The following is an 11,414-nucleotide window of genomic DNA, read 5'->3' as shown; positions in this document are numbered from 1 at the left end:
TGTGTGTGTGTGTGTGTGTGTGTGCGGGTGCGGAAGTTCGCAATCGCGCGACGGAGAACCGTTTGACACTGCAGCTGTGCATTTCTGCCCCCATTTGCCTTATATATTAGTGGGATTTGCGGTCATAATATATTTTGGTTTGCGATTTTTAAAGGAAAGGTGGCTGAACCCTTAAAGACTACACGAAGATTCAGTAAATACGAGGGATAAAAGATTTCCAAAGGGTAGGATTAACCAAAAGATATAAGCAGGAGGAAATAAGTTACCTAAGGATAAGAAAAAGAATTATATTGCCACGACAACGTAACGAGAAACAATGGTGGAAAGTGGAATTGGTGGAAGTGATGAAAGCTTCATTTCATTCTGCTTCGCCATTGTGTCGGTTATCGTAACCATCGTGTACATCCCTTGGGTGATCAGACACGTGCGGAGTATCATTGAATATTATACAACACCGAGTAAAAGGCAAAGGATGATGAACAACCCACTGGAAGATATGTGGAAATCTATCATATACGTGCCTCTTGTCGCAGCGAAGATACTAACAGAACCCTCGATGCTACCTGTGGGTGCCCGTATCTGCATCAAGGAGAAGCATTTTTTCTTCACTTCTTTACTCCCTCGCTTCCTCCGCTTCATCATCCGGCCGAAGATTTTTATCCTCTGGCTTTGGGTTGTTCTATTTTCTTCCGCAATGTACGTCACATTGACCTTCGATGCCCATGCCATTCTTGGAGTGTCGACGACCGCCTCAACAGGAGAAATTAAAAAGGCTTATCGAATGCTCTCGAGGCGGTATCACCCCGATCACAATAAAACTGAGGAGGCGCGTTTGATTTATGTGCAAGTCCGTCGAGCATACAAGGCTCTCGTGGACAGGGAAGCATTCGAGGAGGAAGAGGCAAAAAACACTCACGAGTTCACTGTCGGGGTTGCTCTGCCGCGTTTTCTCACTTCCCGAGAACACGATGGGCTTGTCCTATTTGGTCTCCTTGGCATTCTTGTCGCCGTTCCCGTAGCCATATGGTACAATTTCAGGGATCAAGGAGGTATTTCACAACAACTGCGGCACATTCAACGAGGAAGGGAGCGTTTAGAAAGTTTTCTGAAGCACTTGGGAATTCCGGAGGATCAAAAGTATGTTGAACGGCGTGATTCACGTCGTTACCTTGTCAGGTTACTGGTTTCTCTGGGTATGCTGCCACCAAACACAGACGAAAACGCCTCGCTGAACCTTCCATCATACCCAGACTTCATTACACGTTGTGTGGAGATTGATAAGAACATTACCTTCCTAAGAAACTTCTTCGACGACAGCGACATCGAAGTTCTCCATGAATATTTGGTAAAAAACGGTGTCCGGCTGCTGGACGAGTACGACGCAGCCCATTTGGGGCACCACCAAGGTGAAGGCACGTTACAGCTAGCGTCTCCCACGGAGTACAAAGTCATTTCGTACTTCCTCTTTCTTCATATCGAAGAGATCGACAAGGCACTAGAGGAATTACTGGAGAAGGTCGGAAGTGGCGTTCCCAGCGCACGCAAACTTATGAACCTCCATGAGGAGGTGCGCGACCTGCTGCACTTGGTTTTTGAGGGAGACAATAAGCAGGTGAAGAACCACATTCAGAAACTCACAACAGTACCACAGCGGGCCAACGATATCGTGGATGCCATGGGACCCGAGATCGAAGCGGTATATAAGAAAATGTATAAGAATTACCTGCAAATGCAGGTTGGGTCCAAGAATGAAAAGCGACTTCTGAAAGCCAGCCTGCGCCGGCTCTAGGGAAGTGTAGTGATGTTGGGGGAATTGATAAGATTGTTCCTGCGTCGTCTACTGCTCTCTCACTTGGTTGTCGCACGACACTTACGTGCGAAAAGGTTTCCCCAGAATCGCCTGCTGTTCAATGGGAAGCGTCCGGGTGGAAAGAACGCGATAATACAGACTGGGGAATGGACGGCCAAAAAGGGAGCAGGAACCCCTTTGACGAGGGGAAGCAATGCGGTAGGAAGAGTAAATTGGGAATAAGGGAGCACCATTTCTCTTGGAGGTGCTTGTCAGAGGTGAATAGATTTTTATTAAATCTTTTTTTTTTGGCCCTTCCCCCCTCCTCCAGGGTATAACACCTTACAACTGCCGAACAGGTAAGGTCGTAATGCACCGCGTGTATTACGGTTAAGACATTGTGAAGAATCAAAAAAAAACCGTACGGCCTTCCACAGGGCCGTCTAATTTACTGTTCTTGTTGTCAGCGAGACCGCTTGATGGCGCCTTGGCTTGCTGACACTTCTGGAAGTACCTTACGCCTCGTAACACTCATGGCGTCAAGCCTGTTTCATTTATTTATTGAAGTATGTGTATACATGTGTTTGTTGCTGTTGTCGTTGTACGCTCCCTCTTCTTCCTGTTTGTATCTCCCATGGCGGTGGCACACGCCTCATCAGTGTTGCGCGTTCCTTCATTCGTACCAAAGCGAATCGCATCAGCGTCTCGAAAAAAAGGGGGGAAAGCATGTCGAAGTTAGAGCAGCGCAAACTTGGGAAGACTCCGAGGAAGCCGCAGCGTTCCAGAGCTAGGAACCCGAAAGAAGCGGAACGTGCCTTCAAGATACAACAAAGAAAGAAGGAGCGTCTTCAGCGGGTGCGTGAGCTGTCAACTAAGCTTCGTGACGAGATAAACGACGAAGAGAAGCGGGCACGCGAGTCCCGTAAGGCGAACTTGGACCGGAAAGCAGAAAACGAGAAGAAAAACATGGTGGTTCAGAAGATCAAAAACGATAAAGCCATACGGAAACTGAGTCCAAAGCACCGGAAAAAGGCACGGATATACATGATGCACGAACTGTAATAGGAAGTGGTTTTGTAGGTTCATCGATCTACCGTTCTCGACAAGCACCCTCAGCTTCCTACATTTCCATCCAAAGCACCCTCGTTCGTTTAAAAGCAATAAGGTCTCGTGTTACTATGGCGCGTTGTTGGCACGAAATCATCCGACAAGCAAAATATCACTACACCTCCCAAGAAACCTATGCGCCGTTACGCAAGCCTCCTTCACCGGCCCATGTTGATGTGTTTTTACCCGCTTGTTTGTCACGCCTCACTGTTTTCCCCTTGGAACTGCGAGCCCTCATCTTTGCCTCACGATTTTATGTGAACCATTCAACTTACTTTTTAAGTAGTAGAGGAGGGGGGACTCAACAGTATTTCCTCCTTCTGGTTTGCCCTTACTAGCCGGTGTGCAAAGTTGGCGGAAGGTTTTGTGCCTCTGTTGGACGGGTCACCCAATCAACCACAAACTGTCGCAGGGAAGGAACAGAGCAAGTAACTTTAAATAGATTACTAATATTATCATACAGCAAAGAAGATACATAAATATAATTAACAGAGGAGCTGTTCCCGTACACAGGGCCTGTGGCGAAACATGGCCACTCCCTCCGCCTCGCCTTCACGCGACAGCACCTCCCCCGGTGGCACGCCATTTATTTGTTACCACAGGCTGTTTGACTACCCAACGGAGGTGAGCTGCTCACCTCCAACGCCTCGACCATCATGTCATGGCCACACGCCTCTGGATTGTTGGGTGCAGCCAGAGTGGAATGCAATGGCGGCGGAGGCCCGTCCAACTCAGCTTTTGACCCCTAAAGCGTCACGAGTGGGTTCGACTCAGTTGCAGGCTGCACTCAGCACTCCACAAGTTATGAAGGAGGAATTGCAGCTCCGCGCCGCCCTTGACACCGAGCTCTCAATAATGAAAATGGACCCTTTCAGGCACATAACGCCTGATGTGACGCCCCTTATGGATGGTCTTTATGTTGGTGGCTTCCCAGATGAGGAAATATTAGAGATCTTGAAACGGGAGGGCATTGATGTCATCGTCAACTGCTGTGCGAGAGAACTTGACACGCGTGTCGTTTTACCCACGGGATTTGTAGTACATGATTTCTACGCAGAGGACTGTAGCGATTATTTGATTATTTTTCATTGTTATGATCGATTTGCAGAGATTGTTACCGACGCGCTGCGAAACGGTCACCGAGTATACGTTCATTGTGTCGCAGGCGTCAACCGCAGCGTCACACTTTGCATTGCCTATTTAATGCAGTATTATCACATGGGACCAATCAGCTGTGTCCAGTTGTTTCGGTCGAGGGGGAGAGTAAACATCCTCAAAAATGTGTCTTTTCGGCATCAGCTCGTAGACTTTTATCTTAACAATTTACACGCTTGAGGTTTGGTCCGAAGGGAGGAAAGAAGAAAAAAAAAAGAAACACCTGTACATTCTCGGTTTGATTTACTCGGTGATTTTTCAGATTGTTTCAGCAGCAAATATACGTCGCTATCTCCCCGAAAGAAAATTTCCTTCGGATTTGTTTCGTCACGCAGCAGTTTTCAACGATAAAGAGAAAAAAAAAGAGGCACGCAGCTGAACCACGAGGGTTCTGTCGTTAACCCTCTGTAAGTGTGGGGGGGGGGATTTGTGACGGAAACGCTTCCTTTAGCAATGATCGGTTTGAACTCTCGCTATCACACTGGAAATGAAGAAGAACCTGCGGAAGGTGCCTGATAGCATTTAGAAGTGAAGAAGAAATGAAGTGGGAGTTGGGAAGGAGGGGAAGCGGTACGTTGGGAAACAGAGAGAAACGAGACGGAAGGACGAGAGCAACTTGAGGGAAAAGATAAATTAAAGTCAGCCAAATGTCCCGCTGCCTTTCGCTTGTTTGTTTATTTGTTTTGGGGGTGTTTGTTAACACCGTTAGAACCGATAGTCGGCTGCACTTGTCCCTGGTTGCACAGGTGCGACGAAAAAAAAAAAGTGACCGCTGAGTTGTGGAGAGGGTGGGGGCGGCGACGGCGGCGAACATAGCCGGTGGCCATGGGGAATGAAGACGGTGATCCACATAAGGGAAGGGAACGCATAAAAGAAAAAGATTGATGGTCTTACCGCAAACTCTGCTCTTTTTACCTCTCCTCCAATCCTTCTTCTGGCCCATTCTCCTCTTTTGTACTATATGTGTTTTCCGTGACGTACTCGCATTAGAGCACCCACCTGATTTATTTCGTTTTTTTTTGTGTGTGTGACGGCGCAGACCTGATGAAAGTCATGGGCCGTGGGTTCAATTGGGGCTATAGGGCCGAATATGTGTTCCTGAACACGAGGCGACAGATGAGTTTAGTACATGCATCACCCTGTTTATACACAATTTCTCTCCGTACCTAAAACCCGTCTTTGCTTCCTCTTTCTCTTGATTTTACCACCTCCGCGGAATACCAACAGTAGCAATAGGACCTACGCGAGTGAGTGGCGGAGCGTAAAGGTGTTAGAAGGGATAGCGGGGAGGTGGAGTGGGGAGGTGCCAAAAAAAAAAAATGCCTCCTAAACAATTGGTGGACCCTTTTTCCCTTCAAGTGGGTAATAAGAAGGAAACGACACTTGCCGATGTCGCTGCGCACACAGCTGTTACTCTCACAGACATACGCCGGTGGAACCCACAACTTGATGTCTACAAAATTAGTGACAAACTGCCTGCAGGCACTATTGTCCATCTGCCACAGACCCTGAGCGAGCGGGGGAACCCTTATGGTTGCTTCTTTACAATTGGTGAGGCAGAGGATGCGATGCGTAAACTGGAGGCAAGGTTAGATAGGCTCCTGGAAGAGGAAGGGCCAAACCTACCGGAGCTCCCCACCCGCAGAGTGTTGTCCAAAATGGAGAGGATTGTAACCCAAGTAAAAGAAGAAGGCGAGCGCCAACTGGCCCGTGTTAGGGAAGAGTACAGTGAGTGTGAGCGGCGACCTGCTCTTTTGCAGTTTCTCGTGGACTTAGAACCGGTGAAGAGGCTACGAGAGCAACTTGACGAAGAGTACGACGGACGAAAGCTTCGTCTAAAGGTAATGGATGAGGGAAATAGCGAGCTTTTCCGCCAAGCGGAGCCGCGCTACCCAAACAAGGGCATCGCAGCGAGCTTACGTCATAACGTTATCGACACCTCGGAAGATTTTTGTTTGACTGAACACTCGCACCGTTGGGAGTTTACTTTCTTCACACCTGGGTCCACTACAGAGCCTCAGGAAACATGGGCTGTACTGTCGTGCCAGAGCTTAGGCACCCTGCTTGACACTTTTGTCTGCCGTAATTGTATCCCAGTGAACATTTCAAAGAATGCATTTTTCTTTATTGGAGGTACCTTCTACGTTGACAATCGCCACGCAGGAGAAGGTGGGGAGGACTATGAAGATTTGACGGCACCCATCCGGCACTTCGATCCCTGTGGAGAAGGCGCGAGTACGGAGGGTGAAACAAGGCAGAAAAACATCGCGTTTGGAAACTGCCCCGTCAAATACGTTTCACAGACTACCTTTGGAGATCTTAACTTGCGGTTGGGTGAGTATGGCGTCATGCGACACCTCGGATGGTGCAACCATTACTTTTACCTTAGTTCAGTCACTAGCTTACGTGGTTTTGATCGAGATGACCACACGAGGGCAGCGTACCCACAGCGTGTGATGAAGACTCCGACCCGTGTAGTGCGATGTCGCCTGTGTAGGAGTCATCCAGCAACAGTTGTGTGTTACAATGATGAAATTTCACCTGAGAGCCCCTGTCCCTATTGCGTTCCATGTTTCGAATTACTACACGCAACAGATGAGGGAGAAGTCGAGGAAGGTAAGTTTTTTGCAATTAGGCTCCCTCAAGGAAAGTACTACACTGCTTAACTTCTTCAGGAGGGGGGAGAGGCGACGATGGCACTGCTGTTTTTTGAGTCTACATCATATAACCAGCAATCCAAATCGTTTGCATTGCTTCAACCCCCGCTCCTCATTGCGCAGACGGGTGGGGCCACGAAGTGTGGGGAATAACTTGGGGTGGGTGCCACACATTTATACGCTCAGGAAGACGCACACAGTGTAATTATTGTTATTTACCCTCTTTATATTTCGTGGATCACTGGCGAAATTGGCATCTGTGGTAGCTTTATTTGCTTCAACCATCAACAATAAAATGCCGCGGTTGACCTCGCTAGCGCTCATTCCCCGCGTGTTCCCTCTTCAGAGGTTGTGCGATCGCAGGGCATACACTTCTTTATGTAGACGGTTGGCACATGCAAACAGGTACACTCGCCTTGTGGACTCGGTGTTCCCCGCACTGTGGGGGAGTTGCACCATTTCCAGCCTCGTCCTGTACTGTTGAATCCCCTAAATGTGGCGCCCGTCGCTTCTTTTTTTTTTTCTTTTTTCTCCCCCCTTCCCTCTACCCCCGCTCCTTCTTCCCTATTGTGTTTGTCTCGTTTCTCTGTCATTACTAACCAAAGTAGGAACAGACCGAAAATATGCCAGTTATCGATTCGATGACACTCCAACTTCCATGTCAAGTTTACCACTCGCGTTTTAGCCCTGACAGCGCGAACCGGCTGGTGGGACTGGGTTGCAGGGACGGTGGGGTGCATGTGTATCCTTTTGAGGACTATTCCCGAACGGTACTTTTGAGTGCAGGTTGCTCACCTTCAACATCTATTGCCTTCGATCCTCAGCAAAGGCGCCTGGTAGGTGGGACCGATGAGGGCAGCTTGCACTTGTGGGATATGACTACTGAAGGGGTTGTGCGCACGTTCGGTGACGGTCACAAGTCGACGGTAACGGGAGTGGATTTTCACCCACACACGGATGTCATCGCCACCTGCTCGCGAGATTCCGTTCTTCGCGTTTGGGACACACGAAAAAAGAGTTGTGTTCGGTCGCATATGGAGGCAAAAGCGCCTCTCTGTGCCACTGAGTTCTCCCCAAGTGGTCGCTGGTGCGTTAGTGGTTGTGCTGACGGTGTGGTTCGCCTGTACGATCTGCAGTCAGGAAAGGAGATGCACGAGTTCCGTGCGCATTCTGGACCCGTTACATCAATTTGTTTTCACCCAAAGAGATACTATTTAGCCGTGGGAAGCAGTGATGGTTCAGTCTCTTTCTGGGAGTTAGAAGGTTTCACTAAAATATTCCAAAGCAAGTGCCTTGACACGCCTGTTGATGCGGTGTATCTGTCAGGAAAGAGGATGCTTGTCGCGGCGTCTCACATTCTTCGAGTGTATGACTTCGACATGATGAGTGATAGCTTCGCCCCAATAATTGAATCGCAGTGGAACATAATCGGTGACCTGAACTATTCTTCGAATACGGATGAGGCACTGTTTGTGGAGTTTAGTGGGCAAACAGCGGTCATGGGCCGTGTACCTCTCGCTGACGGCGGACTCACCATCCCCCCAATAGAGAAGACGGTAAAATCGCAACAGAGGGATCCTCCTTCCTTTAATAGGGGGGAAGAGAATGCTAAAATGTCTGTACCTGTTCTTCGCGCCGCACATCAACGGCTGCACCGCTCGCCTTCACAAGTGGCCGCGGCATCCCACACCGGTGAGTCGGGCGAACTACAAATGGATGATTTATTGACTTCAAGCGTTACGACAGTGTCTGTGCTGCGGCAGCGACTTACACATCTGCGGGTCCTTCGTGCGCTTTGGGTACAAGACAATCAGCAGGCACTGGTGTATCTTAAGGAGTTATACACCACGAATTCAGACTACGGAGTTACTGCGGACTTCCTCGGTGCCATGCAACATTTGCGGATGAAAGAGCGCATTACTTTAAGTAATCTTTCTGATTTGCTTGATGTTGTAATGTATGCACTGGCCGGTGAACGAGAGAATCAGTTGCTGGCGGCCCTCAAAGTACTCAAAAGTATGAGCAGTAAATTCCGCCCCAAGTTAGATGAGGCACGTCGTCAAGCCCCATCATTTCGCAATGGAGAAAAAAATTCAACGAGCCTGACAATGGAGCAGTATTACGAACTCAGTGCCAAATTTGACGCCGTTGCCTCGGTAGTACAAAAACTGGGGAAGAGGAAGGGCCCCGTCGGTGAAGAGGTGCGTGAAGTATTAAATGAAATACCACTTTCTTCGTGAGACATATAGATGATTTTATTGATTTTGTCCTCGTTCTTTTTTCTTTTTCTTGTACAGTGAGTTTGTGGAGAAAGAATGCTGTAGCCGTGTGTGTCCACATGGGAGTGGGGGGAAGGGATACATCTCCCTCCACTTTTTTTTTTGGTTGCGTTTCCCTCTGACGGTCTGCCCGTAGTGGCGGTGAGTGTTCTTCCTATTTTGTGCATAATCCCCATATACGTATATATTTGTATCCTTTGTTTTTTTTTCGTCACTTCTTTCCTCCCCCCCCCCCTCCCCTCCTTCCTCCTCTCTTTTTCCACTCGTTTTCCTCTTTCCGGGGAGAAGGAGGAGAAAGAGAGGAGGAAGGGAAGGAGAGAATTAGTGAAGGGAACGTGAGCTGGTGTTTGTAAATACTCACCTTCCGCCGTCGAAATCTTTTTATCTAATAGGAACACTCCTACTGCGACAGAAAACACAAACTGCATTTACTTTCTATCTTTTCCCATACAAACCGTTTAATACATCCACTCTTCGCAATATGTCACCTCTTCTCTTCTACTCTCCCACACCTTTTACCGCAATTTTCACCCTGTGCGTGCGGCGTAACGGATTGTCGTCTTCTCTTCTAATCCCTTTGCGCACTGTCGGCGCAACTGATTATCGGGAACGATCAAAAAAAAACACGTTGTCGTTACGTGTCTTACATCCGAAATGAGCACAAAATACACAAACACTTATATAACTCGAGCTTCTGCATTCAATGTCCAGAAAAGGAGAAAGGAGGAGGAACAGTAATGGAGGAAGTCTCCGGTTCCACCCAGCTGGATAATGTTTGGGATCTCGTAAATTTGGATATGTACAAAGAACTTAGGTCGCTCCGGGAATCGTTGGATGAAGTTCGTATCGAGGCACGGCAGTCCAGCAGTTTCTGCGAAAGGATACAGAAAGACGTCGCGGAGTTTGTTCGCTCAGAAGAACTGACGCGGCAGGGAGATAGCTTAACCACGGACGCCGCAATGGACGTCACTTCCCTCCAGAATCACCTCATGGAGTTTGAGCGCTACATCATTGGGAAGGTGAGGGAAGAAATTCGTAACGCCGGTGCCGGGTTACCGTCACAGCCAGTGCTGGATAGTGATTCTTCCTACATTGGGTTGCTCTGGCGCCGACAAGAGGAACAGGCCGCCAGACTGGAAGCACTACTGGCGGAGTCTGTTCTAAGAGAGTCAACAAGTCGCCGTGAAGTAAAGCGGTATGCAAGGCAATTACAGGATCGGATTTTGAATGTCGAGGACACCTTAGAAACTTTGACGGGAGGGTGCCGAGGGCGTTCAGCAGGAGGTGAGGGCGCAACTAATTTAGCACGGGAGGTCCTGAAAGCGTTAACCCAACTCTCCGAGGGTTTGAGCTTGGAAAGAGAGACACATGAAATGGAACGAGGGCAGTGGTTCGCGCTCATGGAGTGTGCAGTCGAGAAGATAAGGTATCTATCAGAACGTGAGTCAGTGCTTTCCGAGGAACTGCAGAACCTAAAGGCCACCGTACTCCATAATGGCCGGAATCTACGAGAGATGGCGAGCGTTGGCGATACGCCTACGGAGCGGTACGCCGCAGACGCAGTCACTCTCTCCCAACACCGCGAAGGGACACAATGCAAGTGGGATGATCCCGCAGCGGCGCAAACTTCTGGTGAGGAAGAGCTGGGAATCATTCGTAGGGAAATTGCTGTGATTGAAGAGACGATAAATGTCCTGCGAACAGACTGGCACCGGCATGATGCTGAACTCGACTGCCATGCGTCCAAACTGGCGGAACTCGATGGCGAGCAGCGAGTTCTCACCAACACTGTAAACAAGGTTGGGGACCAAGTAAAGCAAATGAGTCAAGACATCCGCAGTTACTCTAACGTGCTACGACAGAGTATTAAGGATGAGGATAGGAGATCGGTGCCACAATTTTCTTCCGCCAGCGCTGTGCTCCCGGAGAGGACTGGTTCCAGGTCTGTTTGGAAGGCGCTTGCACAGCTGCTTCAGCAAGACACGCGGAAAAACATGAGGTCTAATATCTTCCACTTGTGGCTTTCTTGGGTCCGCGGCTCCACTCAACTCAGACGCGATGAAAAAATACTTCGCTTGTTTACAAAACAGCACAAGCAACTCGGTGAAATGTCGCAGTTTATTCAAAATCAGCAGGAGACTACGGAGCATCAGACGCTTCGTTCGGGTAAACGAGGGAAAAACAAAAGTGACTTTGGTTGTGTGTAAATTCACTTAGTTTTGTTCCGTTTCTTTGGTCTGTGTCGTTACGCAGTCATTTTTTTTTTTTTCTTGCTGCTGCTACCAGTAACATTGCTGCATGGGAATCAAAGACATGGTTCCTATTTCCTTGCAAATTTTCCTAGTTGGTAACTGACTCGCTTTTCTCGGGTAAATGGGGCACAAGGGAGGGGAAGGATCTGAGTTAAGGGCCCGAAGTGCGGTGAAC

General features: G+C 48.7%; 6 protein-coding genes and 1 pseudogene across 7 annotated transcripts; 6 read left to right on the top strand and 1 right to left on the bottom strand.

Annotated features, from left to right (window-relative positions):
* Positions 1-316: 316 nt before the first annotated feature.
* On the top strand, positions 317-1,789 carry TEOVI_000811600 (chaperone protein DNAj, putative; the record flags this gene model as incomplete). Its single annotated transcript, XM_067220452.1, has 1 exon — positions 317-1,789. One exon carries the CDS (start codon positions 317-319, stop codon positions 1,787-1,789), a length of 1,473 nt encoding a protein of 490 aa, XP_067076553.1.
* Positions 1,790-2,515: 726 nt separating this feature from the next.
* TEOVI_000811500 (uncharacterized protein) lies at positions 2,516-2,851 on the top strand (the record flags this gene model as incomplete). Its single annotated transcript, XM_067220451.1, has 1 exon — positions 2,516-2,851. The coding sequence occupies one exon, from the start codon at positions 2,516-2,518 to the stop codon at positions 2,849-2,851; it is 336 nt and encodes a 111-aa protein (XP_067076552.1).
* Positions 2,852-3,424: 573 nt separating this feature from the next.
* On the top strand, positions 3,425-4,231 carry TEOVI_000811400 (kinetoplastid-specific dual specificity phosphatase, putative; the record flags this gene model as incomplete). The annotated part of the gene is made up of 1 exon (XM_067220450.1): positions 3,425-4,231. The coding sequence occupies one exon, from the start codon at positions 3,425-3,427 to the stop codon at positions 4,229-4,231; it is 807 nt and encodes a 268-aa protein (XP_067076551.1).
* Positions 4,232-4,448: 217 nt separating this feature from the next.
* Positions 4,449-4,903, bottom strand: TEOVI_000811300:pseudogene (annotated as a pseudogene). Its single transcript is given in 2 exon segments — positions 4,449-4,811; positions 4,814-4,903. Coding segments are annotated over 2 exon segments (453 nt in total).
* Positions 4,904-5,370: 467 nt separating this feature from the next.
* On the top strand, positions 5,371-6,717 carry TEOVI_000811200 (Small nuclear RNA gene activation protein (SNAP) 50; the record flags this gene model as incomplete). The annotated part of the gene is made up of 1 exon (XM_067220449.1): positions 5,371-6,717. One exon carries the CDS (start codon positions 5,371-5,373, stop codon positions 6,715-6,717), a length of 1,347 nt encoding a protein of 448 aa, XP_067076550.1.
* Positions 6,718-7,331: 614 nt separating this feature from the next.
* TEOVI_000811100 (katanin, putative) lies at positions 7,332-8,948 on the top strand (the record flags this gene model as incomplete). The annotated part of the gene is made up of 1 exon (XM_067220448.1): positions 7,332-8,948. The coding sequence occupies one exon, from the start codon at positions 7,332-7,334 to the stop codon at positions 8,946-8,948; it is 1,617 nt and encodes a 538-aa protein (XP_067076549.1).
* Positions 8,949-9,724: 776 nt separating this feature from the next.
* Positions 9,725-11,194, top strand: TEOVI_000811000 (uncharacterized protein; the record flags this gene model as incomplete). The annotated part of the gene is made up of 1 exon (XM_067220447.1): positions 9,725-11,194. One exon carries the CDS (start codon positions 9,725-9,727, stop codon positions 11,192-11,194), a length of 1,470 nt encoding a protein of 489 aa, XP_067076548.1.
* Between the last annotated feature and the right edge of the window lie 220 nt (positions 11,195-11,414).

This window comes from Trypanosoma equiperdum (genome assembly GCF_001457755.1).
Source record: "Trypanosoma equiperdum strain OVI genome assembly, contig: ctg_1152, whole genome shotgun sequence".
NCBI classification, from domain to species: domain Eukaryota; phylum Euglenozoa; class Kinetoplastea; order Trypanosomatida; family Trypanosomatidae; genus Trypanosoma; species Trypanosoma equiperdum.
Note: the sequence above shows the minus strand (reverse complement) of the source record. Positions and strands in the feature narration are given on the sequence as shown.